This window comes from Crinia signifera, chromosome 7, assembly GCF_055691185.1.
Source record: "Crinia signifera chromosome 7, ASM5569118v1, whole genome shotgun sequence".
NCBI lineage: Eukaryota > Metazoa > Chordata > Amphibia > Anura > Myobatrachidae > Crinia > Crinia signifera.
This window is the reverse complement of record NC_139223.1, coordinates 180,318,110-180,342,454: the sequence shown is the minus strand read 5'-3', so window position 1 is coordinate 180,342,454 and position 24,345 is coordinate 180,318,110. Positions and strand designations below refer to the sequence as shown.

Sequence of the window (24,345 nt, the reverse complement as noted above, 5' to 3'; positions counted from 1 at the left end):
TCATCGATTCGACTTGTCGACTTTTTTGTTGTGTCGACCTATGTGACCTGTCGACCAGTTGGTGTCGACCTATTGACTGTCTACCTTGGTTGGGTCAACCGTATGAGCCGTACCCCTGAGAAGTTACGTAGTCGTTGTGCGAGACTTTTATAACTACGTGAACTTTAATAACTTTGCTACAACAAATCCCCCTATGGAAAAACATGATGCTTTCTGACATAATTCCTCCCTTGTATAAGACTGTTTCCCCTGTGCACAGCACATCCGCAGGCAGCCCGCAGATGAGGGCAACGCACCCACGTTTCGCAGCATGAAGGCCTCGAGGTCTGTTAGACGAGGACAGCACATGAAAAGCATATTGCTTTTAATACACATAATTTAAACTGACAATAAGACCATTGAGAGGAGCGGGGCTGTTAGTGGCACATGGTCTCGCCAGACGTCAGCCCCCTGTGGTATGACCATCAGCTGACTGCCCGGGCACAGGCTCCTCTCACGCTCCTTATGAGCAAAAAGACCCTGACAGTGAGTAATGTAATACATCTCTTGGAAGAAAAGTCTATCGATGTCATTTAACCTCTTACTATGATGTGGCCTCCCATCCCCCACTATGATACAGTGTATTAGCCATTAGATACCCTCAGAAGAAGCGTTTTGCAGCATCCCTATCAGCCCGCGCTACGCTCTGACGCCTCATTTCCTGTTTTTGCTTTTTTTTTTCAGTCAATTTAACATTTCTTATCTCCAGTAAAAAAAAGAATCATGTGACATTACATAAACCATGTAGGTCAGGATACGCGGTTATCTGTAACCATGTCTGTCCCATGTGACAGACGGACGACAAGCGCCTTCAGTTCTCTTGTTCCTGTAGCAGAGATCTGGGGCACCAACGTCCATATAGTTTGTGTGTTTACTGAACTCATTTAGATTTATTTTATAAGTGGTTAATTTATCACTCAGCGCTGATTTCTTGGTTTTGCCACTGCAGAGACCCCCGTCCCTGCGTTTTACATCCTCCCGGCAGAATTAAGGGGCCGCCATGGGGAGAAAGCTGGACTTATCCAAACTGAGCGACGATGAAGCGAAGCACGTGTGGGACGTTGTCCAGAGAGACATCAATCTGCGCAAGAAGGAGGAAGAGAGGCTTGAGTGAGTAGTCTGCGAAGTATTATAATGTGTGGATGGAATATCTATATATATATATATATATATATATATATATATATATATATATATATATATATATACCTGTATATATATAATGCACCAGGTTCGCATTGTGAGAAGAAAAGTACTGACTGACAGGAAGCTGGTGTTTGTGGGTGGTAACCAGATGTCTTCTGGGAGTGGCAGAAGAAACATAGGTGGGGTCCTGCCATGGTTTGTGCAGCATGAGCCATTATTTTTTCACATTTTTATTTCTTTCTATGCATTTCAGTGGCATAATACATTTAGACCTGTTCGCTACGTCCGCCCTCCCCCCACCCCAGCGCTAGGGATGGCCATCGGTGCAGTCACCATCGATGGTTGCAATTGATGATGATACTGCAACCAGCCATCAATAGTAAGAAACTGTGTGATGGATGGCCATTGATATTTTTACCTATCGATCATCCATTTGTATTGACTGACTGGCTCATGGGCCAATCAGAATGTGGGGGTGGGGCTTCAAGGGTGTCAGTGGTGGAGCTTTGCTCAGTGTCTTGGCACTTAAAAAAAAAAAGTCTAAAGCAAAGCAGCGGTTTTGCTGTGCCATGGATTGAGGGAAACCACCTGGTTCTCCTCCCATCGATGGAAAAAAGTATTTAACATCGGCAATAAACCATCGATGATTTAGAATTATCGATGGTCGATGGCCATCCCTACCCGGCAGCCGAATCCCGTCGCAAGCATGTGCCCAAACGGAGGAGAATTCATTTGATAGTTGCTGACTATCGTATGATTTCTGCAGCCTTCGCTCTGAAAAGCAAGTCCACACTTTTCCGATGGCCACAGATCGCCAAATTCAGGGTGGCCGCTGACATCATGTGACGGCATGGATTATATAATATAGTATATGCAATGATACAATTACCGGATGCCTTTTCCAATAATCTCTTAAGATACATGAAAGTAACACTAGAAATTATAACGCTTTGATGTTTCACTTCTGAGAAAACGGCACTTACATGAGAAAAGAAACATCTCCAGTTATAGATTTCCAGCATGTGATTACATATCTGTTAAGTGGCCCTCTCCCACCAGCACATCAGTTACCTAATTAGGGGGCCCACTCTCCTAAACCCCCCCCCCCCCCCCTCCATTAGTCTATAACACCAGCATGGCAGATAATTGGCATCTGTGTCACGTTGGGTACAGGAAGGCCGCGTGCGTACTTTATATGTGCCTGCCTTATAATGGGTAACTTGGGAACCTCTGAAGTTATCGCACATTACAAAATATAATCAAATCTGCAACAAACACTTTGTACAATGACACAAAGCAAAGAGTGTGAATAATAAGTGGATTATGTTATAGAGGAACAGAATGGTAAATACCGAAGACATTCCTTACCCGAGAACGCATCCTACTAGCCAAACATTGTGCCTGCTCCGCCTTGCTCAAACCCCAAAAGCAAACAGCCCTAGATCTGTACAGACAGAGCCGAGTGATTCACCCTAATGATGCCTAGAAGGCAGTTCCAGCGCTTCACTGTGTTCCCAGGCAGCTCAAAATACCGACAAGCATAAGTAGACAATCAAAATGCCGACATGTTCAACATTTTTACATTCATTATGCTGAAATGGTCAAAATGCCGATATTTAAAATGTGGACAAAAAGTCCGATTTTTGGGGTTTTTATATCGACATATCGCATCCTGGGAAATTATAGAATTATTTTTTCATCACCTTTTGTTTAATTTGAGAGGTCCTATTTATTATTGGATCGCATATACGATAACACCTGGCCGGCATTTACAGCCCAGGATGGCATTGCAATATGCGCTCCATTCGGGTGAATGTATTACTCTGCAGATACAGGGATAGGGGAGCCCAGGCCTATGCTCTGCTTCACCGGGTGCCGGGGGGAGAAGTCTGCACATGTGCGGTTAGAGCTGCCCCGCCGGTAGTGCGATCTGTAGCACATAGGTCATCATCTCAGAATGGTGGTAGCCCAGGAACCCACTGCGATGCTGCCTGATGTTGATACATCGGGCAGCATCACATCCCCCATCTACCTATGGGGGCTGCGGCCGCGAGGGGAGCAGGAGGGATCGCAGCAGGTATTAGAGATTCCTGCTACGGACTCTCCTACATACATTCAGAGGGATAATTAATATTTGCAGCTAAGACCCAAAAACTGATGTTTTCGGGGAATTATCTACAAATATGATATGATAAATGGGCCCCATAGAAGCTTTAGAAAATGCACCTCTCTGTGGGCCTTATTCGAGTTCACTCCTTCTGATAAAATCCTTCTTAGATGGACAAAACCATGTGCACTGCGGGGGTGTAGATGTTACTTGTGCAGAGAGAATTAGCTTTGGGTGAGTTATTTTGTTTCTGTGCAGGGTAAATACTGGCTGCTTTATTTTTACACTACAATATAGATCTCACTTTGAAGTAAAACCCCACCCAAATCTAACTCTCTCTGCACAAGTAACATCTACCCCACCTGCAGTGCACCTGGGTTTTGTCCATTTAAGAAGAATTTTGTCAGAAAGAGTGAACTGGAATAAGGCCCTGTGTGTATAGGAAATGTGTTGAGGTGTAATTTTGCTAAGATTTGCCTGGGATTTTAATACACGAGATTCATTGATTTCAAATAGTTAACTGTGGTCATTATCATTAACATTGATGTGTCACACAAATTCTCAAATGTATTGATTCTCCATTCTCAGTGATATTGGGCCTTATTCTGGTTCACTCCTTCTGGCAAATTCCTTCTCAGATGGACAAAACCATGTCCACTGCAGGGGGGCAGATGTAACATGTGCAGAGAGAATTAGATTTGGGTGAGTTATTTTGTTTCTGTGCAGGGTAAATACTGACTGCTTTATTTTTACACTGCAATATAGATCTCACCCCACCCAAATCTAATTCTCTCTGCACATGTTACATCTGCCCCACCTGCAGTGCACATGGTTTTGTCTAAGAAGGAATTTGCCAGAAGGAGTGAACCAAAATGACCCCCATTGTTCTCTTACATACTGTAAGTACATTATATTTTGTCAGGTTAAGTAAAATACAAATTTAAAAGGAAATTTAATTCATTTCGACAGTGGTAGAAAAAATAGGTATCAACAAACTCGGATGAATCAATTCTTTGCAAATAATATAACAGACCTTGTGCCTGATTCAGATCTGATATACTGCACCTGTGAAAGGGCCGCAGTATGCATGCTTATCCAAGTTCATGTTCGCAGCTTGGAGGCAGATACATTCCCCGAAATCGGCCATGACATACCTGCTTTTTTATTCCGCCGATCCCGATCCCACGATCGTCCACCCTACTGCTGATTGAGCCCAGTGATTCACCAGCCGTAGCTAACTGTTGTTCTTTTCACTTTGGTAAGATCACATTTCCCTATAAGTATGGGAAATGCGATCTGGTGACTTAGGACGGGATGTATTAATATACATTGCCGCCTTCGCTGCCCGCCCGCCGCGATGCCAGTGCATATGTACTAACATATGTGGCTGGCATTGCAGTGCGGTAACGGAGACCTCCCGCGATACCTGTACTGTGGTGTGCGGGGGGCTCCGTCTCCTCCCTGCCGCCTGAACTGCCTTCACGCTGTCCCTGGAGCCGCCTCCTCCCCCCTGCAGCCGTAAGGATGTCCAGCTGTGTTGCTAGGGGGAGGAAGGGCTTACCTTCTGGGGTCAAGAAGGTAAGCCCAAGGGTGCAGTAACGGAGACCTCCCGCGATACCTGTACTGTGGTGTGCGGGGGGCTCCGTCTCTTCCCTGCCGCCTGAACTGCCTGCTTAGCTGTCCCCGGAGCCGCCTCCTCCCCCCTGCAGCCGTAAGGATGTCCAGCTGTGTTGCTAGGGGGAGGAAGGGCTTACCTTCTGGGGTCAAGAAGGTAAGCCCAAGGGAGTAGGAAAGGGGGGTCGGCGAGGCGGCAGGGTTGCGGCGAGGCGGTGGGCGGTGAAAAGAAGCCCTTAGGCTTCTATAATGTATATATCCTAGCCGGCGAAATCTGTGCGGCCGGGTAATAGTACATAGGAAAATGCGGTAAAACGGGGGTTTTACCGCATTTTCCCTTTAGTACATCCCGCCCTTAAACTGCTCCAAAAGCCCTTTAATGCATTCTAGTATATTTTCTATTTTGCAGGGATCTGAAGGAAAAGGTGGAAAAGGAGAGCAGTAAGAGAGAGCTCCTGGCCAATCAGAGGCATGTGAACAGCACCCTCTGCATCCACTGCCTGCAGCCCTTCCAGTTCCTACTGAACAGCAAGCGCCAGTGCAAGGATTGCCAGTTCTTTGTCTGCAAGAACTGCAGCCGCTACAACAAAAAGGAGGGCTGCTGGGTGTGTGACACCTGTCGTGCCACCAGGTGGGTGTCAGCTCTCCGACTGCTCCTGTATCATACTATTATATGGATGATTATGGTATCTTGGTTACTGATATTAATATGTATTGTATATGTGATGATATACAGTTGTTAGGTTCGATCTAACTTTGATACCCTCCGTGGATTTTATTGAGGACCATTATTTATGGGAACGTTGCTTCCAAAAACAGTGACCTGCACCGTATTCTGTAGTGTGATCCGAGGAGTTTCCTACCACTGAGATGAGCTTCTCGGCATCCTCTTATGTGTCAGTTAATGCACACAAGCCAGGGAAATCCTCTCTGCTGTCATTGTGGGGCGGTGTGGTGGCAGCCGCTCTGTGCTATATAACGGTAGGGGGCAGGTCTACAGTTTGAACAATAAATGCTATTGTGGTACCCCAGGGTAGTGAGGGTGTAGTGGGTACAGGGTGTACAACTTGGAAGTACAGTACATTGGTCAGTTCCTCTTCTGAGATACTCTTGGTGTAGAACTGTAACACACCACAGCAGAGAGGCAAGGACAGTACCCAGAACAGACACAAAGGGCCAGATGTATCAAGCTTCAAAGTGGAGAGTGAAAAACAACTAGCCAATTAGCTCCTACAGTAATTTTCCAAACCCAGCCTGTAACATGGCAGTTAGGATCTGATTGGCTGGCTGTATCAATACCGATATTTATATGACCAAAGAACAATAAGTGAAAAGCGTAGGTTACGTACTTTTTCCGTAACTTGTGTACCTTTTATTCCTAGCTACATGCGAACAAAGCGTAGCGCAGCGTAGCGTACCTTTACCGTGTATTGTACACGGATGAATCAATGCAGTAATAGGAGATCCCTTCGCAGTACTTAGTCTCTAATCTGCGAATACACTTTAAGTACAAGGTCCGTAATACACCTTATCGCTAGATTAGACGAGACCACGATATAACAAGTGAGGAGATAGATTCTCCGTAAATAGTGTATTTAGTCCCTAGCGGACAAAAGGGGATTACAGAAAGAAGAAAATACAGGGTAACACGTGATACAATTATCTAACAATAATAAATACTTTAAAACATTTACAAAGGAACAGAAACAGATACAATTGTAATCAGCCACATTACATAAAACGGGAATAAAAATGTTACCGTTAAGGAATAGCGCAGCGCAGTCCGGTCGGAGCTCGCTATATTCAAATAGAACTATAGCCCGGGTTGGTGAGGGGATATCAGCAGTGCCAAAGTGACCGAGGCAGCCCAGGGTTAGCTATCTTATAGGGTCAGAAGGAGGAGGTCAAAGGCCATTCCTATTGGTCAGGGTTCGAATGTCCAGTCCTCAGTGATTGGGGCAAAGTATTACACCTGGTTTGGATTGGTGCAGGGGGAGTGAACTTTGGAGTCCTTTGTGTGTTGGCATCATCGTCGGGGGTCGTAAACAGCAACAAGAACCGGTTATATCTAGATTCTTTTGTCACACACAGTCTAACAGAAATAGTCCTTGAAATATAGATTTTGTCCGTAATTATCGGACCATGTGAGTTGCGAAAATTTCGCAACGACCGGAGTACTGCGCATGAGAAACGGAACGGTACCAAACATTATACAGACAGAAGTATGTAATGCTGATTAAACTATGTGTAGTGCTCTAAACCTTTAATTAACTATATTTTATTTGGTGTAAGTATGGTATTATGAATTTATGTGTAATAGTATGGCTGCGCTTCTGGTCCACTTTGTCACACAGACTCGGGTATTATTACTTTATTTGCGCAACTCTGCGAACCAAAATGGCGGCCATACTATCCTAAAATGGCGTGTGTGTAACTCGACTTTAACAGCTGTTTATCACTCTCCATTTTATCACTTTTTGAAGCTTGATACATCTGGCCGGAAGAGATTGATGCGGGTGGTTTGTAAACTAAGGCCCCCATACACTATAGGGGTTATTCTGATTGACTCACTTGGATTCCAGTTCGAATGGTGGTACGCTGGACTTTTTTACATAAACATCCAATCGCAGGCTAGGGGAAACCTCCCGCATCTTTTGATGGTCACTGACCATTGAAAGATGTGGTACGTGCACGCCTATATAAACTGACTCTCAGGTCACTTCTGTATACATGCACATTCGGAAGGAAATGGGCGGTTAGCTGACAACCAGGGATGTCCCCCGCCCCGCATGTGCATCACAGACGCATTAGCATAGGAACGCCCAGCGTTTTCATGGGCGAGTACCCTGGCCCGGTGCCCATGCCCCCCCCCCCCCCACCCGCAATGTTCAGTGCGTGCACACACATTCTGTTTGCCGTGGTCGCGCGCACACAGCGTATGCATAAATGGCCCTGCGCATATGCCAAACATCGGTCGCCGTGCAAACGAACAGCCGCTGCAAATGGACCAGAATAAGGTCCTATGTAATTTGGACCCGATTTCACCCGATTCCGGCGGAGCCAGCAGAGAAATCTGTCATAAATAGCATGTGTGTGTGTGTGTGTGTGACATGTGATGTGATGCGCGGTCCAGTGCGCATCGGATCGGACCCGGAGATCAAACGTTCCGGATCCCTTCCCAGCGGTTCCATCAGTTGTAACAAGCATTTTAGTAAGTCAATCGCAATGACCTGCGTCACCTCCAGTGTCTATTGGACAGTCTTATTCTTACCACATTTATATGGCATCAACATATTACGCAGTGATGCACAATCACAGTTAATTTATTCACATCAGTCCCCACATTATTAGATGTTACAGTACTCTATTCTAAGCACACACACAATGCTAGAAGGTGCTAAATATATGATAAGTAAAACGATCGGTCGGAACCATCCGAGCAGGGGGTGGAGAGGGGCGTGAAGGGATGTTTGGGCTCATTACCATATGCATACACCCCGCATTTCATGGGCGTTCCCATGAAGGGTGTATGTATGGTAATGCGGCCATGACGCATGTGTGTGGGCGGACATGTGACATAGCCGGATGCCAGCTGCCCGCCCATATCCCTGCTTTCATAGGGAAAAATGTCCGAGTGGTCTGGAGCACTCGGTGCTGTCTGACCACTCGGTCCATCATTCGATGGTCGGCGACCATCGGAGGATGGGGAGGTTCCCACAGATGGGGAGGTGTTCACATGAAACATCCACTCGCGGTCCGTTCGCTCGGCGTCTTACCGCATTCGGACGGTGTGAGCGATCCGTACGGCAGACGGGGCTAAGAACACTCGGTGCCCGTCCGAAATACGCATTCGTCCGATTCAACTAGAATAAGGGCCATAATGTCCCCTTTTGCAGCACAAAGCAGCACTTTTTGGCACTGCATAAAGTATATTCCAATGTTTTTTTCTGGGGGGGGGGGGGGGGGGGGGGGGGTGGCCATGCCTCCCGGATTCAGCCATGTTCCGTCAATACCTGTGCCCCGTCGCTGTCTGAAAAGTAAAAGGAGGATTGTCAGTAAAAATAATTCTGATTGTTATCTGCTTTTAATAGCTGGCTGCCCAAAACAATTCATTGCACAATAATTATTTAGGTGTTTAATGTAACAGATGGGAACAATAAAATAAAAAAAAAAGCAGTCTGTACGGCGTGTGCAAAAGTCAGAGCATTGTTCCAGTTATTCATTAATACTTTTTTAAGGCTGTATAACTTGATTGACTTGTTACGCCTTCAGTTAATAGAATTACAGAGCTGAATAAATATTCCGGCCTTTGCAGCCTCTCAGGATATTGTGCCTACTGTCTATATTCTTGGCACCAGTACCCAACTGCTCACACTAGATCACAAGAACCATTCTTGGCAAGGTCTCACTTCCCAAAGCTCGAGGATACTTTGGTTGGCTCCAGGATTTAAGCATGTGGCCTCAGTAGAGATTCATCTTAGTACTGCTTGTGAGTAGGATTTGGAGACTAGAATGTACATTGACTAATCCGGTAGTGTTGTACTAAGACACCAACTGAAACTATAGTATGCACAAATGCGAAGGCCTACCAGCAGCTAGGTAAGTTCAGCCAAGGATAAATGGCAGCTTTAGGGTATACAACATGGGGGTAATTCCAGATAGCAGAGTTAAGTACAGTGGCCAAATATGCAGCATATCCGTGACAGAAGTCGTATAAATCAGCATTCGCACATGTAGTGATCATGTGACTGCACTGCATCCAGTATGTGTGACCTGGTACCGCTGTGCTGGAGGAACTGAAGGAAGTGAAGTTTTCCCACCGTTCCCACCCAACAGCTCCTCTGAGTAGTGTTATGAGGATTATGATTTGGGTGAATAGGAGGATGGATATAGCAAACAGCGCCGTAACAGGGCGGCAGTGCACCATGTGCTGGACCGGCCTCCTAAACGTATGCAGGACGTGTGCAGGACTGCCAGAAGGCTCCCAGAAATCAGGAGGCTCCCGGCTCTTCAGGAAAGTGGGCAAGTCTTCCAGAGCTATCTAAACACCACTACTTGGCTGCCCACTTACCGAGTGGTTGATGATGTGTTTCGGGCTGAATCGCTTCTTTGTGTCCACAACCCACTTTAGATATATTATAATATCACTAATCCACAGCACTCACCATTCATAGATTTGGGGTGCAACACGGTTTGTGACCACATTGTTTAAAAATAAATCTCGGGCTCCGCACTCACTATATTAACTGACAATAGTTAGTTAATGTATTGATCAGCCCCCCGGCAAGGAACTATCGATCTATCTACTCCTTACCTCTATGATGTGAAGTACCTGCACTGACCACTAGAGGCCACTCAACAGACCAAACTGCACCTTTGAAAGTGAAAGCAATTTTTGGAGGGGCACTGATTTGTTTCAAATTTCCTGGATATGGAGATAGGGAGCTGTGAAGACAGAGATTGGAGGTAGGAGCAGATAGGGACTGGGTTTGGGGTGGAGAGTTTGTGGGCTAAAAACTGTCACAGCTCAAAGTGAAATTCAAAACTGGCACAGCTCGAAGTACATTGCAGATGCTGTCATTTTGACGGGCTTGTAACTAGTCGATATACAAATGACATCACTGGTTAGTATTGTTAGTTGTTGTTAGGGGCAGAGACCATCAACAATAGGATACAGCATATATATATATATCCTACTGAGTAAGAGGCCACTTACAGTGACCACATGTTTTAGACAGATTTCTATAGACATACTTACTTATTCAATAAACACATATATAACTTGTATATAGAAGACGGCTGTACTCCATGAGTTTGACAGCTGAATACCAGGTCTGTTTGTATTACCTCCCTATTCGCTGACTGCGCTGAGTGTATACATTACTATATACATAATCCTCAGAATGTAGTAGTACATGTGAAAGGTTAATTTGGGGCCTGAGATATAAGAATACGATAAGAAAACGAGTTCTTCAGGGTTAACACCGGTCATTAATTCTCTGCCAGTCGCCCTTTGATGATGGTGACGGAGCGCACTGCAGCACTGATCTCTCTGTATTAGCGGCATTACACACCTAATCCCGGATATAAATACATCAGAGGGACAAGCACCGTCTGTCTGTATCTCCGCTCCGTGCCTGGGCTATCAGCGTGTTACAAATTAAACAAGGTAAAAAGCGCTTGGATAAGGTATGTGTGAGAAATACATGTTAAAAAGTGCTTAGCCGTTTTTAAAAAAAAGAAAGTTAAAATGTTTACAGCTCTTCGTGGGCAATTTTGGGGTTTTTGAGCCTGTGCGAGTCTTCCGGCACTAGTTTGAAGAGCCTAGGATGCCCTATCTGCGTGAGATCGCAAACGAGCGCAACGTGGAGAAGACTGAAGGCCAGAAGACCTAGGTAAGCGTAGGGACAGATAGGGCATCCTAGGCTCTTCAAACTAGTGCCGGAAGACTCGCACAGGCTCAAAAACCCCAAAATTGCTCACGAAGAGCTGTAAACATTTTAACTTTCTTTTTTTTAAAAACGGCAAAGCACTTTTTAACATGTATTTCTCACACATACCTTATCCAAGCGCTTTTTACCTTGTTTAATTTGTACCTTACCATACAAAAAGCTGCTATCACGAGCGCAGACCACACTTCCCAACTTTTCCCAACTTTCAGCGTGTTAGCCACATGCCACATGGAAAGTTAGTGGTGAAGATCCCCTGCAATGTTGTTATTATCCTTTATTTATATGGCGGCACAAGGGGTCGGCAGCGCCGTACGATGTACAGAAACCGTATGAACAGTACAAGATTGAAGTGACTTACAGTACGGAATATTGCAGGCTTATAAACATTGCCGCATCATAATACCATGGGAATGGGTCGACACATGAAAAAGGCCGACATGACTTTAGGTCGTCCAGATCATTAGGTCAACACAAGCATTAAGTCGACATTGGCAAGGTCAACAGTCAAAAGGTCGACATGGGTTTTTAAATGGGTTTTAGTGCACCGTGCACGCTCGCATGGCTCGCATGGCTCGCTTTGCTCGCCAGGCTTCGGCCTCGGTACCTCGCTATGCTTGGCACACTATTCTATTCTCCCTCCACACCCTAGTGGATGGTACAGCATAAAATAACGCATGTCGGCACATGTCGGTTAAAGAAAAACATGAAAACCACATGTCGACCTTTTCACTGTTGACCTTGCCAATGTCGAGCTCTAGTCCTGCACATTACCTTTAGAAATCAGGAATAATGTTGAATTTACCCCGTGTACTTTGGGGGTTATTCAGGTTGATTTGCAAGGCTGCAAATTCCCAGCTTTCTGAGTCCACCAGACCCTGCCTGCGGAATGCCGGGCCACCCACCGAGTTTGCCCGCACTGGCTGCGAATGGGTGTTTAACATAAACATTAATTCGCAGGGTAGGGGGAACCACCCCCATCATCGAATGATGGCAAAAGTTCAACATGCGGGAAATTGCCTGGCCCGCCACCACAGGCCCCCCCGCATGCAATCTGGGGTGCGTATGCGCAGACGCAAAACATTTCTCCACCGTGTGAACTCCCGGGGGAGCGAATGAACCAGAATAACCCCCATTGTTCCTTCACCTGCTGGTGTTGATGGCTCTTGGCAAGGCTGCATCTAGGGGCCCGGGGGTTTGTGGCAAAGTGTCAGAGTTGACCTCTACATCTGGGCCACGACATCATGGGGGATCTGTGAAAAAATGCACAGTCAAGAAACTAGAGCAAAAAGGGCGGCTTGCCTTATTTGCGTAATGTTATCACTGGCGCCCCCCGGAGGAACATTTTGTGAATGGATGAGAAAGGAAATCCACACCCCCCCCTTCACCTCAGTTAGTTACACTGCCAAGTGCCATCCTGGCCAACTGGTAGTTACAGCCCTGGCTCCCGGGTTACCAAAGCAAAAGCTGGCGTTACCCTCCTCACCGAAGCCTGGTCTTGCCAGGCTGAGTACATATGAAATGCGGCCGAAGCTCGAAAAGCAATTTCCCTTAGTACATTCCACCCATTATCATTAAATGTGATCTCCCGTGTTCCCAGGTGATCGGAATCCCCGGCTCATTGTGCAGAAGGAATGTGATACCATCTGTGCTGGACTCCCTCACCTTATTGGGAACTCTGACAATTCTGCGAGCGATCTGTCCGGTTCTCCCTGTTCTAGAATAAGCAACTCTCACAAAAGGATTATACAAAGTGAGAAAATGCTTGCCTGTGTATTGAGATAATTATGTATACTATCTGCACATACTGGTCTATAGTGCGGGTTACATCATAGTTACCTCCCCTCCTGCATTCTGCAGGAGACTTCCTGAAATAGCAGCAATCTCCCTCTCTCTCCCTCATTTGTAAATAAGTCGTTTTAAAAGATTCCTCTCAGATGTAGCAGTACACACCCACGCTTGTAGGTGCCACATTCACAATCTCTTTCCACAATCTCTCCATATATGGAACTAGACACGCCCTTTGGGAGGAGCATGAACCATTACCAACTATATTCTCCCTGAAACTAGTTTTCAAAAGTAGGCAATTATGCATAGGCAAATGCAGGGGGGAAGGGGGGGTCCAGTTGCCCAGAAACCCCCTCCTCTTGGCAAGTGGCTAAAATTATGAAAGCAAGAGATGATGGCAGCTTCTAACAAGTTTCCTGTGTATGTAGATCTGAGTCCTCCATCAGTGCAGTAGACCAGAGAGCAGCTACAGGAGTCTTACCTAGAGGTGGGAGAATGTGAGCTTAGAAAGTTCAGTACTAGTTCCATTATGTTTGTGTATTTATTATAATGGTATATTTAACCTTTTCTTGACAACTTATTTCTATTATTTAAATGTTTGATACAGCCTATAATATAGACCAGGCATGTCCAAACTATCGCCCTCCAGCTGTTGTGAAACATCCCAGCATGCCTTGTAATAGTTTTAGCATTTCCTAATAGCAAAACTGTGGCAAGGCATGATGGGACTTGTAGTTTCACAACAGCTGGCGGGCCATAGTTTGGACATGCCTGCTATAGACCATCTATAGTGTTAGATATTAATACTGTATTCCATACAGTATCCAGTGTATAAAAAGACCAATGTGTACATTAATGTTCGGGGATCGTTACTTGGTTCTTCTACCGCTCCCCACAGACTACCGTATTGCTCCAATGTTGCACAGAGTGCGAGATTGTGGACTGAATTTGGACCCCCACCCCCTCTAGAAATCCCATCACAATATAATACAATGCAGTGTACACAGTCACAGTACTGCTACCGCTGTGTGAGAGACAGCAGCATGTGTGTACTCAGGACCCCCTGCACACACACAACACACACAGACAGAAATCTGTTCCTTGGCAGCTGCAGTCCATTCTGGACACTGTTTTAAACACTTCTGTATCTTCCGCAGGACGGTGAAAATCGGGTCACACGACTGGTATTATGACCATGTCCGCTCCCGCTTCAAACGGTTTGGCAGCGATAAAGTAATGCGCTCTCTGTACCTGAGACAGCAGTCTGACGCAAGGGGAGGATCCGGCATGTCAGGTGGGACTGAGCGACTTCTGCAGCTTACAAATATTGAACAGTTGATAACCAAGATTTCCGAGCAGACGAACAAACCTACACTGCTTATTACCAGATTGGTTCCAACTAAATATAATGCAGAAGAGGGATGATATTGGAAGATATGAGATTCAAAACTAGTAATCTGTTAAAAATGTGATTTGGGGTCACGGTGTTGATACATTTCCCTGAATATGTCAGCCGGGGGGGCAGTTTGTCACATGAATTGGACCAGTAATATTTAAAGCGTAGGTCAGGCATTCCCAACCACGGTCCTCAAGGCACACCAACAGTGCAGGTTTTAGTGATATCCAGGCTTCAGCACAGGTGACTTAATTAGTACCTCAGTTATTTCGATTAAACCATCTGTGCTGAATGTAACAAAAGGTTGGGGTAACCCTCCACCAGCGCTACATAACAATAAAATGTTACTTCCCTTTCTATATGTGTGCTTGATCCTCTCAAAAGGGCCGGTATCACTTATAGCTCCTTCCACTCATCAGGTTTACATGTAAGAAGAGCATATAAATCTCATAGTGTATACCGTTTTTTAATTGTCACACACAAAGAGTTAAATCACATACAGGGAAAATAACAATGAATCACAGAAAAACACTATTCACAATACACAATGATAAAAGCACACACAATAAAATCCAATTGTTTGTGCTTTTATCATTGTGTATTGTGAATAGTGTTTTTCTGTGATTCATTGTTATTTTCCCTGTATGTGATTTAACTCTTTGTGTGTGACAATTAAAAAACGGTATACACTATGAGATTTATATGCTCTTCTTACATGTAAACCTGATGAGTGGAAGGAGCTATAAGTGATACCGGCCCTTTTGAGAGGATCAAGCACACCTATAGAAAGGGAAGTAACATTTTATTGTTATCTAGCGCTGGTGGAGGGTTACCCCAACCTTTTGTTACATTCACTTGTCTTGTTTGGGTGCCTGAGATACACCCCAGGGGTTTACACACCTCAGCTGCTAGTGCGCACTTGGTAGAATACTTTATCCTTTTTTTGAACATCTGTGCTGAAGCCTGAATATCACTAAAACCTGCACTGTTGGTGTGCCCTGAGGACCGTGGTTGGGAATGAATGGCGCAAGAAGGACGGCCAGGTCAGGAGAACGGTGTCCGCACTCATGATAGATTGACTCTTGGTCGACAGTCGTAAGGTCGAGCACTATTGGTCAACAGGGTTCAAAGGTCAACAGGGTCAAAGGTCAACATGGTTAAAAGGTCGACATGCATTTTTTTACAACATTTTGAGCCGACATGTGCTGACAGGCGATATTTCATACCCTACCATTCACTATGGCACAGAGGGAGAATATAATACTGTGCCGAGTGCACCGAGCCCAAAGCATGGCGAGCGTAGCGGTACACTTAGACCAGGCATGGCCAAACTGTGGCCCTCTAGCTGTTGTGAAACTACACATCCCAGCATGCCTTGCCATAGTTTTAGCATTCCCTAAGAACCAAACTGTGGCAAGGCATGATGGGACTTGTAGTTTCACAACAGCTGGAGGGCCATAGTTTGGACATGCCTGATATGCTCGAACTATGTTGACATAGACATCAAAAAAACGTGCAAGACCCATATCAACCTTTAGACCCTGTCAATATTTTGACTGTGGACCATTAGTGGTCGACCATATGACTTTAGGCCTATACATTGTAGATCTAATATACCATAACTCAGGAGAACCAGGAGGCAGAAAGCATAACAGTGAGCGTATTGTGGCACCGTGCCCGATGAATGGCGAGCGCAGCGAGGGGACGCGGTGGTACGTTTTAGTGTTTATGTTGACATAAGGGTAAATAAAAACAAACATGCCCCAATAAAATGATTCCATTTGTATGTCACCGTACAGGACTTCAGGACCGCGTATACAGCATGCCCGACATCAGCAGTAAGTATATGTAATTAATACTTGTTTTATTTAGTACATGCTTAATTATGTTCTACATGTTCTATTCCTAATTTCCCATTTTTTACAGTCGTAGAATAAATCATTTCATTATGACCGTCTGTAATGATGTCTCTTATCTTGTGCACAGACCTAAAGTGGGAAAAAGGAACGGCTCTTATTCGTGTGTGCCGCTACTGTGTGTGTGTTGCCTCGATTTACAGACGTCGTTACTGACGTACAATCAGGGCTATTTTTCAGCAGGCTCCAGCAGGAACTGAGGCCCTTATTCTAGTTCACTCTTTCTGACAAAATATTTCTTAGATGGACAAAACCATGTGCACTGCAGGTGAGGCAGGTGTAAAACCCCACCCAAATCTAATTATCTCTGCACAAGTAACACCTGCCTCACCTGCAGTGCACATGGTTTTGTCCATCTAAGAAATATTTTGTCAGAAAGAGTGAACTAGAATAAGGGCCTCAGTTCCTGCTGGAGCCTGCTGAAAAATAGCCCTGCGTACAATAATCCATTGCTCTATGTTGCCGCAGTCGCTATATTATTTATGAAGACACTGACTCTGAGTTCCGTTAAGCCATGGTCTTCCCTTTCCCTCTAGGAGAATACCTGCGCCAGGCCAGGGCGGGCATGTTTAATGAGGATGAGGATATTATGGACAGTGCAGAGTCTCAGCGCTACAGTATGGTAAACACTCAGCTCTGGACTCTTCCGCATTGCAGAACAAGACCCCTGCTCACATATATGTGTGTGCTCTGCTGCCCCATATATCTTCCAATACACTGTAGCTTACTGTATACCGGCAGTTTATAGGGTAAAAAGCTGCCTAAGTGGTCCATATACTGGGAAATGATAACAAACGTGGACAGAGATAAAGTACCAGCCAATCTACTCCTAACTGTCATGTTACAGACTGTGTTTGAACAATAACAGTTAGGAACTGGTTTCTTTGTACTTTACCTCTCTCCACATGATCGCTCTCCAAGACTTAGCACCCAGGGGTCTATGATTTAGATTGGGACACAGTTAAAAAATGTCTGTGACATGCAGGCTCTACAGTATATGTAAATCCAGTTCTAAAGGATATATTGTAAGGTTATTATATACCTTGGATTCATACACTAAGTTATGTCCAGAGATGTCACAGCGTCTGCAAAGTATCCAGACGTACAATCTCCTTTACACTGTCCTAAGGGCCTGATTCACATTTGATTGGAAATGCAATTTTGTTTTCTTTTAAATGGGCAAAACTGTGCTGCACTGCAGGTGGGGCAGATGTAACATGTGCAGAGAGAGTTAGATTTCGGTGAGTTGTGATCCAACTGAAATCTAAAGAGCAGTGTAAAAATAAAGCAGCCAGATTTTGCACTGCACAATAATTCACACAAATCTAACTCTCTGCCTGTTACATCTGCCCCATCTGCAGTGCAGCATGGTTTTTGTCCATTAGAGAGAGATTTTGCTTTAGCCAACCTGAATTAGGCCCTATATGCTGTATATATGGGGGCATGCATAGTTGTGCTGGAGTGTTCTATGGTGTCCGATTGCAGCTGTATCTGCTAATGATACATGCCAATCCCGTTATTGTGTAAATGCATGATTCGCTCTGTCATTGGGAAATCACCATGGAACACCTCTGCTCTCTCTTACTTTACTTTTGATGAACTTTCTCTCCTGAAGATGCGCAAGCAAAAACGTCTGCTCTCCGTCCACCCATTTGACTTTGAGAATGATTCTGAGTACTCAGCTCAATCAAGGAGACAGTCCACGCAGCTGTCCCCAACTCTAGACCAAGATGTTTTCCAGGTATCTCCTTGGGTTGTGGTTCTGTCACTGATTATCTTCTGTCTACTATAAATCAACCTGAATCACACGGGTGTTGTGTAGCCTCTGCCTTCTTGGTGAACATGAATAGCAGGGGGGGGGGTCAATTCGACTAAATGCGATTGCAATATAATATTGTATGTCACAGCTTAATGCCCGGGCGATTAAAGGTTACATTGGCTAACGTTTCTCAAAATGAAAAGAGGTGCAGTGGCCCAGATCAACCAATCAGGCTCTAGAGGAGGAGCTGCAGCTCAGTTCAACATTCAAATAGGGGAGACACACCCACTGCAGCCAACTGTCCTTCTAGACTGACTCACTGGCAGTGGGTGTGGCTCTCCTATCTGAATTTCAAACTGAGCTGCAGCCCCACCTCGGGAGCCGCCAATGATCATCTGATTGGTTGCTATAGGCAACATCACCACTTTTCATTTTTAGAACTTTTAACTTACTTGTTAATTTTTTTACTTAATATATGCCCTAACGTGTGTGCATCACCCATGCATATGGTAGCCTAGTGTTGTGTATTTCCCTGCATGTTTGGGGGTGCAGTGTGAAATGCATTATGTAGGGGGCAGTGATGGGGGGCCGTTGGTAGCGTTCCAGCGCCATTATAATGGAACATCACCGGCATTGCACCTACATCACATTCAGTGGAATGGCCTACTAAGAGCCATCGTCCTGTAACGTAATTGATCTGCTTATTCTGTGACCTTGTTCCGCAGTCCTTCTCGGAATTCACCAGCTCTGGGAAAGACATGGCCCGGAAGGAGTCGCTCATCGCGGAGTCGGAGCTGGCTTCCGTGTTCCACCAACTACTCCAGGAACAGGGACAAAATGTAGCGAACCCAGAGCAGGAGTTCAGCACAGAGGTCCGCCTGACTGTCAACTCGCGCCGACGCAGTCTGGAGAACATCCGCAGGCCCAGTAAGTTGTTGGCCTCCGCATCTGCACAACATCGCACAGAACAGATAACCGTCCCCCCAGCTTTGCATAGATATTGGGCCTGATTCACACAACTGCTCGATGGGCTGCGAGTGTTTGGAGCCAGCGAGCAGGTAAATACTACCCCCACTGAACGCACTCCAACCCCCGAACGCAGCCATGTGCACAGGGGAAAAATCATTCATCATCACATCATTTCCCCCCTGCTCGCATCGCTGAGTAAGCCAGACATGGGAAGAAGGAGGCTGCTGATGATCAACCAAAGGAGCGGTGGCAGAGGTTATAATACTTGCAGATGGTTACTAGAGATTGGCTATCGACCATCGATGATTCAAAATCATCAATGGTTTATGGCCGATGTCAAATACTTTTGCCATTGATGGGGAAGTACCAGATGGTTTCACTACATCAATGGCACAGTAGAAACAGGTTGTTTTTTTTAAGGTACTCCGCCCCAGACAACCCTGAAGCTCCACCCCCACATTATAATTGGCCTATCGGCCAGTCAGTCAATAAGAATGGGTGAACATCAACAGCTAAATTATCTATGGTTGTCAATCAAATAATTTGTAACTATGGATGCCTGGCTGCAGAATCACCATTGATGCGACGGTGCCTATTATAATACCAGCTGAAGATTTTTGATTACTATGGGAGCAGTGTGTGGTGCAATTACAGGAGGGGGGTGGGGGTTTGTACAGGTGTGGAATTACTATAGGGGGGATGCGGTTGGTTAACAGTCAAAAGGTTGACACATGAAAAAGATCTACATGATCAAAAGGTCGATACAAGCAAAAAAGTTGACATGGAAAAAGTTTTTCATTAATTTTTTTTTTAAACCGGCTTGTTGTCGCCATAGACACCAAAAAGGTGAAAAACCCATGTTGACATTTTTCCTGTTGCTGTGGCCTCTGAGGTTCTTCATCTCGTAGGGGTGAGGAGTAGTTATTAGCCTTATATTAGATTGTTTTTCATTCTATTTAAGTGTCAGCTGTGTTTGTTGTAGCGTCATGTGATTTTCATTTTCTGCAATTAGTATATATTTCAGGGTTGCCGACTTTCTTATTCTCCTCTCCGGGAGAAGCCCGGAGAGGAGAGATTCAGTAGCCGCTCAGGGGGTGGGGCTTAAGTGTGACATCACTAAGCCCCGCCCCATGCTGTTAAATCAGCAAATTCAGAGATCTCCGTGGAGGGGGCGGGGCTAAAATGATGCGATTGTGCCGTTTTAGCTCCGCCCCCTCCTCTGAGACCCGAGAATTGCGGCATTTTAATGCCGCGATCCGGGGGACAGCGGGGGTCCCCCCTGAATCCGGGAGGGTTGCCCACCCTTCCGGGGGGGCCCGGGAGGGAGCCCCGATTTTCGGAAGACTCCCGGAAATTCCGGGAGGGTCGGCAACCCTGATATATTTAGAGGTTTGGCGCGCCTCTATACAGGTGGGTCACTGCGACTTACATTGGCTGATACTATTGAATTTGGGCATGGCTTGGGGCCAGGATTAAATCATTGTTTGCATAAATGATAGATAGATTGCAATGGGCAACTTTACCACCTGTGCTTCCTATTGGGGTAAATGATCATATCATGTAGAAATGGTCCTGGTTTTGAATTCTCCTCCTTTGTGGTGTTCAGCCGGAGTTATTGACCTCAGAAAAAGATCTCATGGTGCAGACTTATTGCTGGCAAATGAGTGACAAATTGAGACGGTAATCTGTTCCTTTGGTGTCTTCCAATTTCCCTCAGAGGGGAACAGCTCATAATGTAAAAAGTATATTTTATTCAATTACATGTATACACATGTATATCATCTATAAAATAAATCCAGAAAATCATTTAATTAAAATGGGGATTATTGTGCCAAATGGTTTTATTTTCCCACTATCCCATAAGTAACTTAGCGTAAGACGGGACCAATCGAGTCCGCATAGCTGTGCCTTGTGTTTGCATATAAAATTGCCCGTTAAACCAAAAATAGCTATTATTTAAGTTGAAATCAATGGATTCTTTAATAAAATCAATTTTAAAAGAGTTGTGGGAACCTCCTTTTAAGAAATATTTTGTACCAGTTTCATGTTTAATTATTGTATACAGGGAAGTTATATGACTAGTACTTGGCGGAGAAGGGGTTTGCCGCCAATCCAATTTCTAAGAAAGTGTAGTATATTGAGGGATTGCAAAAGTATATTACGGAGTGGGAATGAAAGGAGCGGAAGTACCATGCGTTCCAGGGATATGGAACGCATCTCCATTTTGTTTTCTGTCACTAATTACTTACTATTGTATGGATAAAGGGATTTTTGTAAGAACTTACCGTTCGAATCCCTTTCTCTGATATGGTCCTGGTGACACAGCTCAACACTGGGATGTAGGAGGGTCCGAAGGAGCCAGGCACCTATCCTAAAGCTTTAGAGGGTAGGCTCCTCCCCTACTGCATCCCTGGACTCTTCAGTTCAATCTTTCAAAGCCACTGGAATACATTAACTCAGTACAAACGCCTGCACATATTAAATGCACATCTTATAACAGTAACTGTTAACTTTTAACCATTTTAACATGAACATCATGAAAATTCTGGCATACTTACTGAGCGTAAGGGAGGGATCGCTGTGTCACCAGGACCATATCAGAGAAAGGGATTCGAACAGTAAGTTCTTACAAAAATCCCTTTTTCTCTTTCAATGGTCCTGGTGACACAGCTCAACACTGGGACGTTCCAGAGCCGGTCCTTTGGGAGGGTACGCTCAGGTCTGCAGCTCTCAGCACTGCTCGCCCAAATGATGCGTCCTCCGACGCGAACTCATGGAATCTATAGAATTTGGCAAATGTGTGAACAGATGACCAAGTGGCAGCTCTGCAAACCTGCTCAGCTGTGGCCCCATGTCGAACCGCCCAAGAGGTGGCAACAGACCTGGTGGTATGCGCATTAATTCTGGCCGGTACAGGCCTACCCGCTTTGGTGTATGCAAATGCTATCACAGATCGCAACCACCTAGCAATAGTCTGCTTAGATGCAGGCCAACCAATTTTATGTACGTCATACAATACCAACAATGTGTCAGTCTTTCTGACACTCTTCACTCTGTCCACATATATGCGTAAGGCACGCACAACATCCAAAGTCTTCAACTTGTCCATTTTCTTAGAACCCTCTGAGGGTTGAAACACAGGTAGAACTATCTCCTGATTTAAATGGAAGGCAGAGACTACCTTCAGTAAAAATTGAGGCACTGTTCTCAGAACAGCCCTGTCATCATGAAAAATTAAGAAGGGAGATTTACATGACAAGGCTCCCAACTCTGATACTCTTTTAGCAGATGCTACTGCTAACAAAAACACTAGCTTCCACGTGAGAAACTTAAAGTCCGCCGACCTTAAAGGTTCAAAAGGTGCCTTCTGAAGGCAATCCAAAACCAGTGACAGGTCCCAAGGCGCTACTGGTTGCTTGTAAGGGGGTTTCAATCTAGATACCCCTTGTAAAAAGGTTTGAATCTCCGGCAAAATGGCTATCCTTTTTTGGAAATAGATGGACAAGGCCGAAATCTGTACCTTCAATGATTGAAGGCTTAGGCCTGATGAAAAACCATCTTGTAAGAACTCCAACATTCTTGCTAACTTGAAGTGAGATGTGTGAACCTTTCGCCTCTCACACCATCTGATGTACGTTTTCCAGACTCTATAATAATTTGCCGAGGATACAGCCTTCCTTGCTTTAATCATAGTCTGTACTACCGCCTCAGAAAATCCTTTTCTTTTCAAAATGGCGGCTTCAATAGCCAGGCCGTCAAAATCAATCGATCAGAATCCAGGTGATTGAATGGGCCCTGTCTTAGCAGATCTGGTCTCAGAGGCAGACGCCACGAGTCCACAGACAACCTCAGAAGCCTGGAGTACCAGGACCTCCTTGGCCAATCTGGGGCCACAAGAATCACCGGAGCCTTCTGGTCCTGTATTCTTTTCAAAAGCCTTGCTAACATTGGTACTGGAGGAAATGCATAAAGAAGATCCCCCTGCCATTGAGAAGTTATGGCATCCACTGCCTCCGCTAGTGGATCCCTCATTCTGGAATAGAACCTGGGCACCTGATGATTGAACCTGGATGCCATCAGGTCCACATCCGGGGTTCCCCATTTCCAAGTGATCTGTTGAAACACCTGCGGGTGTAGGCTCCATTCCCCTTCCTTGAGCTCCTCCCTGCTCAGGAAGTCGGCTTCTATATTCTCTACTCCTGGAATGAAAATAGCCGATACAGCTGGAACATTCTGTTCCGCCCATAGGAAGATTCTGGAGACCTCCCACATGGCCAATTTGCTGCACGTACCTCCCTGGTGATTCAGATACGCCACAGCTGTGGCATTGTCGGTCTGAATCCTCAAAGGGAGGGTTCCTTAATCTGTCTCCTGCCAAGGAAATCACTTTCCAGACAGCTCTCAGCTTCAAGATGTTGATTGGTAACGCTGATTCCTCTGCCGTCCACAGGCCCTGTAGCCTGAGATCCAGGACTACTGCTCCCCATCCCCTGAGGCTGGCATCGGTAGTTACTACCAACCAGTCCCAGGTCTGTAATGACCGACCCCACTGAAGAGAGTCTACTTCTGTCCACCATTTCAAGGAGTCTCGAGCGTCCGAGGACAGCACTATCATCTCGGACTTCATGGTCAGAGTGTTTCCTGACCATGCTGACAAAATGTTCCATTGGAACTTCCGAGAGTGGAACCTGGCAAATTGAAGCGTCTCGAATGACGCCAACCTTCTTCCCCAGGAGTTTGAGGCACCTCCAAACCGAAATGCTCCGAGCCCTGAGAATCTCGTGGACTAAGGTGACCAGGTCCCTGGCCTTTTCCTCCGGGAGAAATACCCGATGTAGATGGGTATCCAGTATGACTCCCAAGAATTGGAGCCTCTGTGATGGTACTAACTGAGATTTTTGCAAGTTCAAAATCCAGCCGTGAGCCTGCAAAAAACTGATGGCCTCTGTCAAGTGCCTCTGAAGCATGGCAGCTGACTCTGCTTTGAACAGGAGATCGTCCAAATAGGGTATTACTGTGATTCCCCTGAGCCTCAGCCCCGCCGCCATTACTGACATTATCTTTGTGAATACCCTTGGCGCGGTTGCTAGCCCAAAGGGTAACGCCCGGAATAGTAAATGCAGGTCTCCTATGGCAAACCTCAGCAAGGTCTGATGTTCCGG

General features: G+C 45.5%; 1 protein-coding gene across 6 annotated transcripts in view; it reads left to right on the top strand.

Annotated features, from left to right (window-relative positions):
* Positions 1–24,345, top strand: part of MLPH (melanophilin) — a 71,480-nt gene that overhangs the window by 10,432 nt on the left and 36,703 nt on the right. For 3 of the 6 annotated variants that reach the window (XM_083154541.1, XM_083154537.1, XM_083154538.1), the window contains exons 1-7: positions 812–1,149; positions 5,316–5,537; positions 14,301–14,437; positions 16,339–16,377; positions 16,992–17,077; positions 18,071–18,196; positions 18,940–19,141. In XM_083154541.1, coding sequence (XP_083010667.1) covers positions 1,040–1,149; positions 5,316–5,537; positions 14,301–14,437; positions 16,339–16,377; positions 16,992–17,077; positions 18,071–18,196; positions 18,940–19,141 — 922 coding nt within the window. In that variant the 5' untranslated portion in view covers positions 812–1,039. Of the gene's footprint in view, positions 1–811; positions 1,150–5,315; positions 5,538–14,300; positions 14,438–16,338; positions 16,378–16,991; positions 17,078–18,070; positions 18,197–18,939; positions 19,142–24,345 lie in introns of those variants that run through there. The other 3 variants (XM_083154535.1, XM_083154540.1, XM_083154539.1) reach the window with 3 other exon arrangements.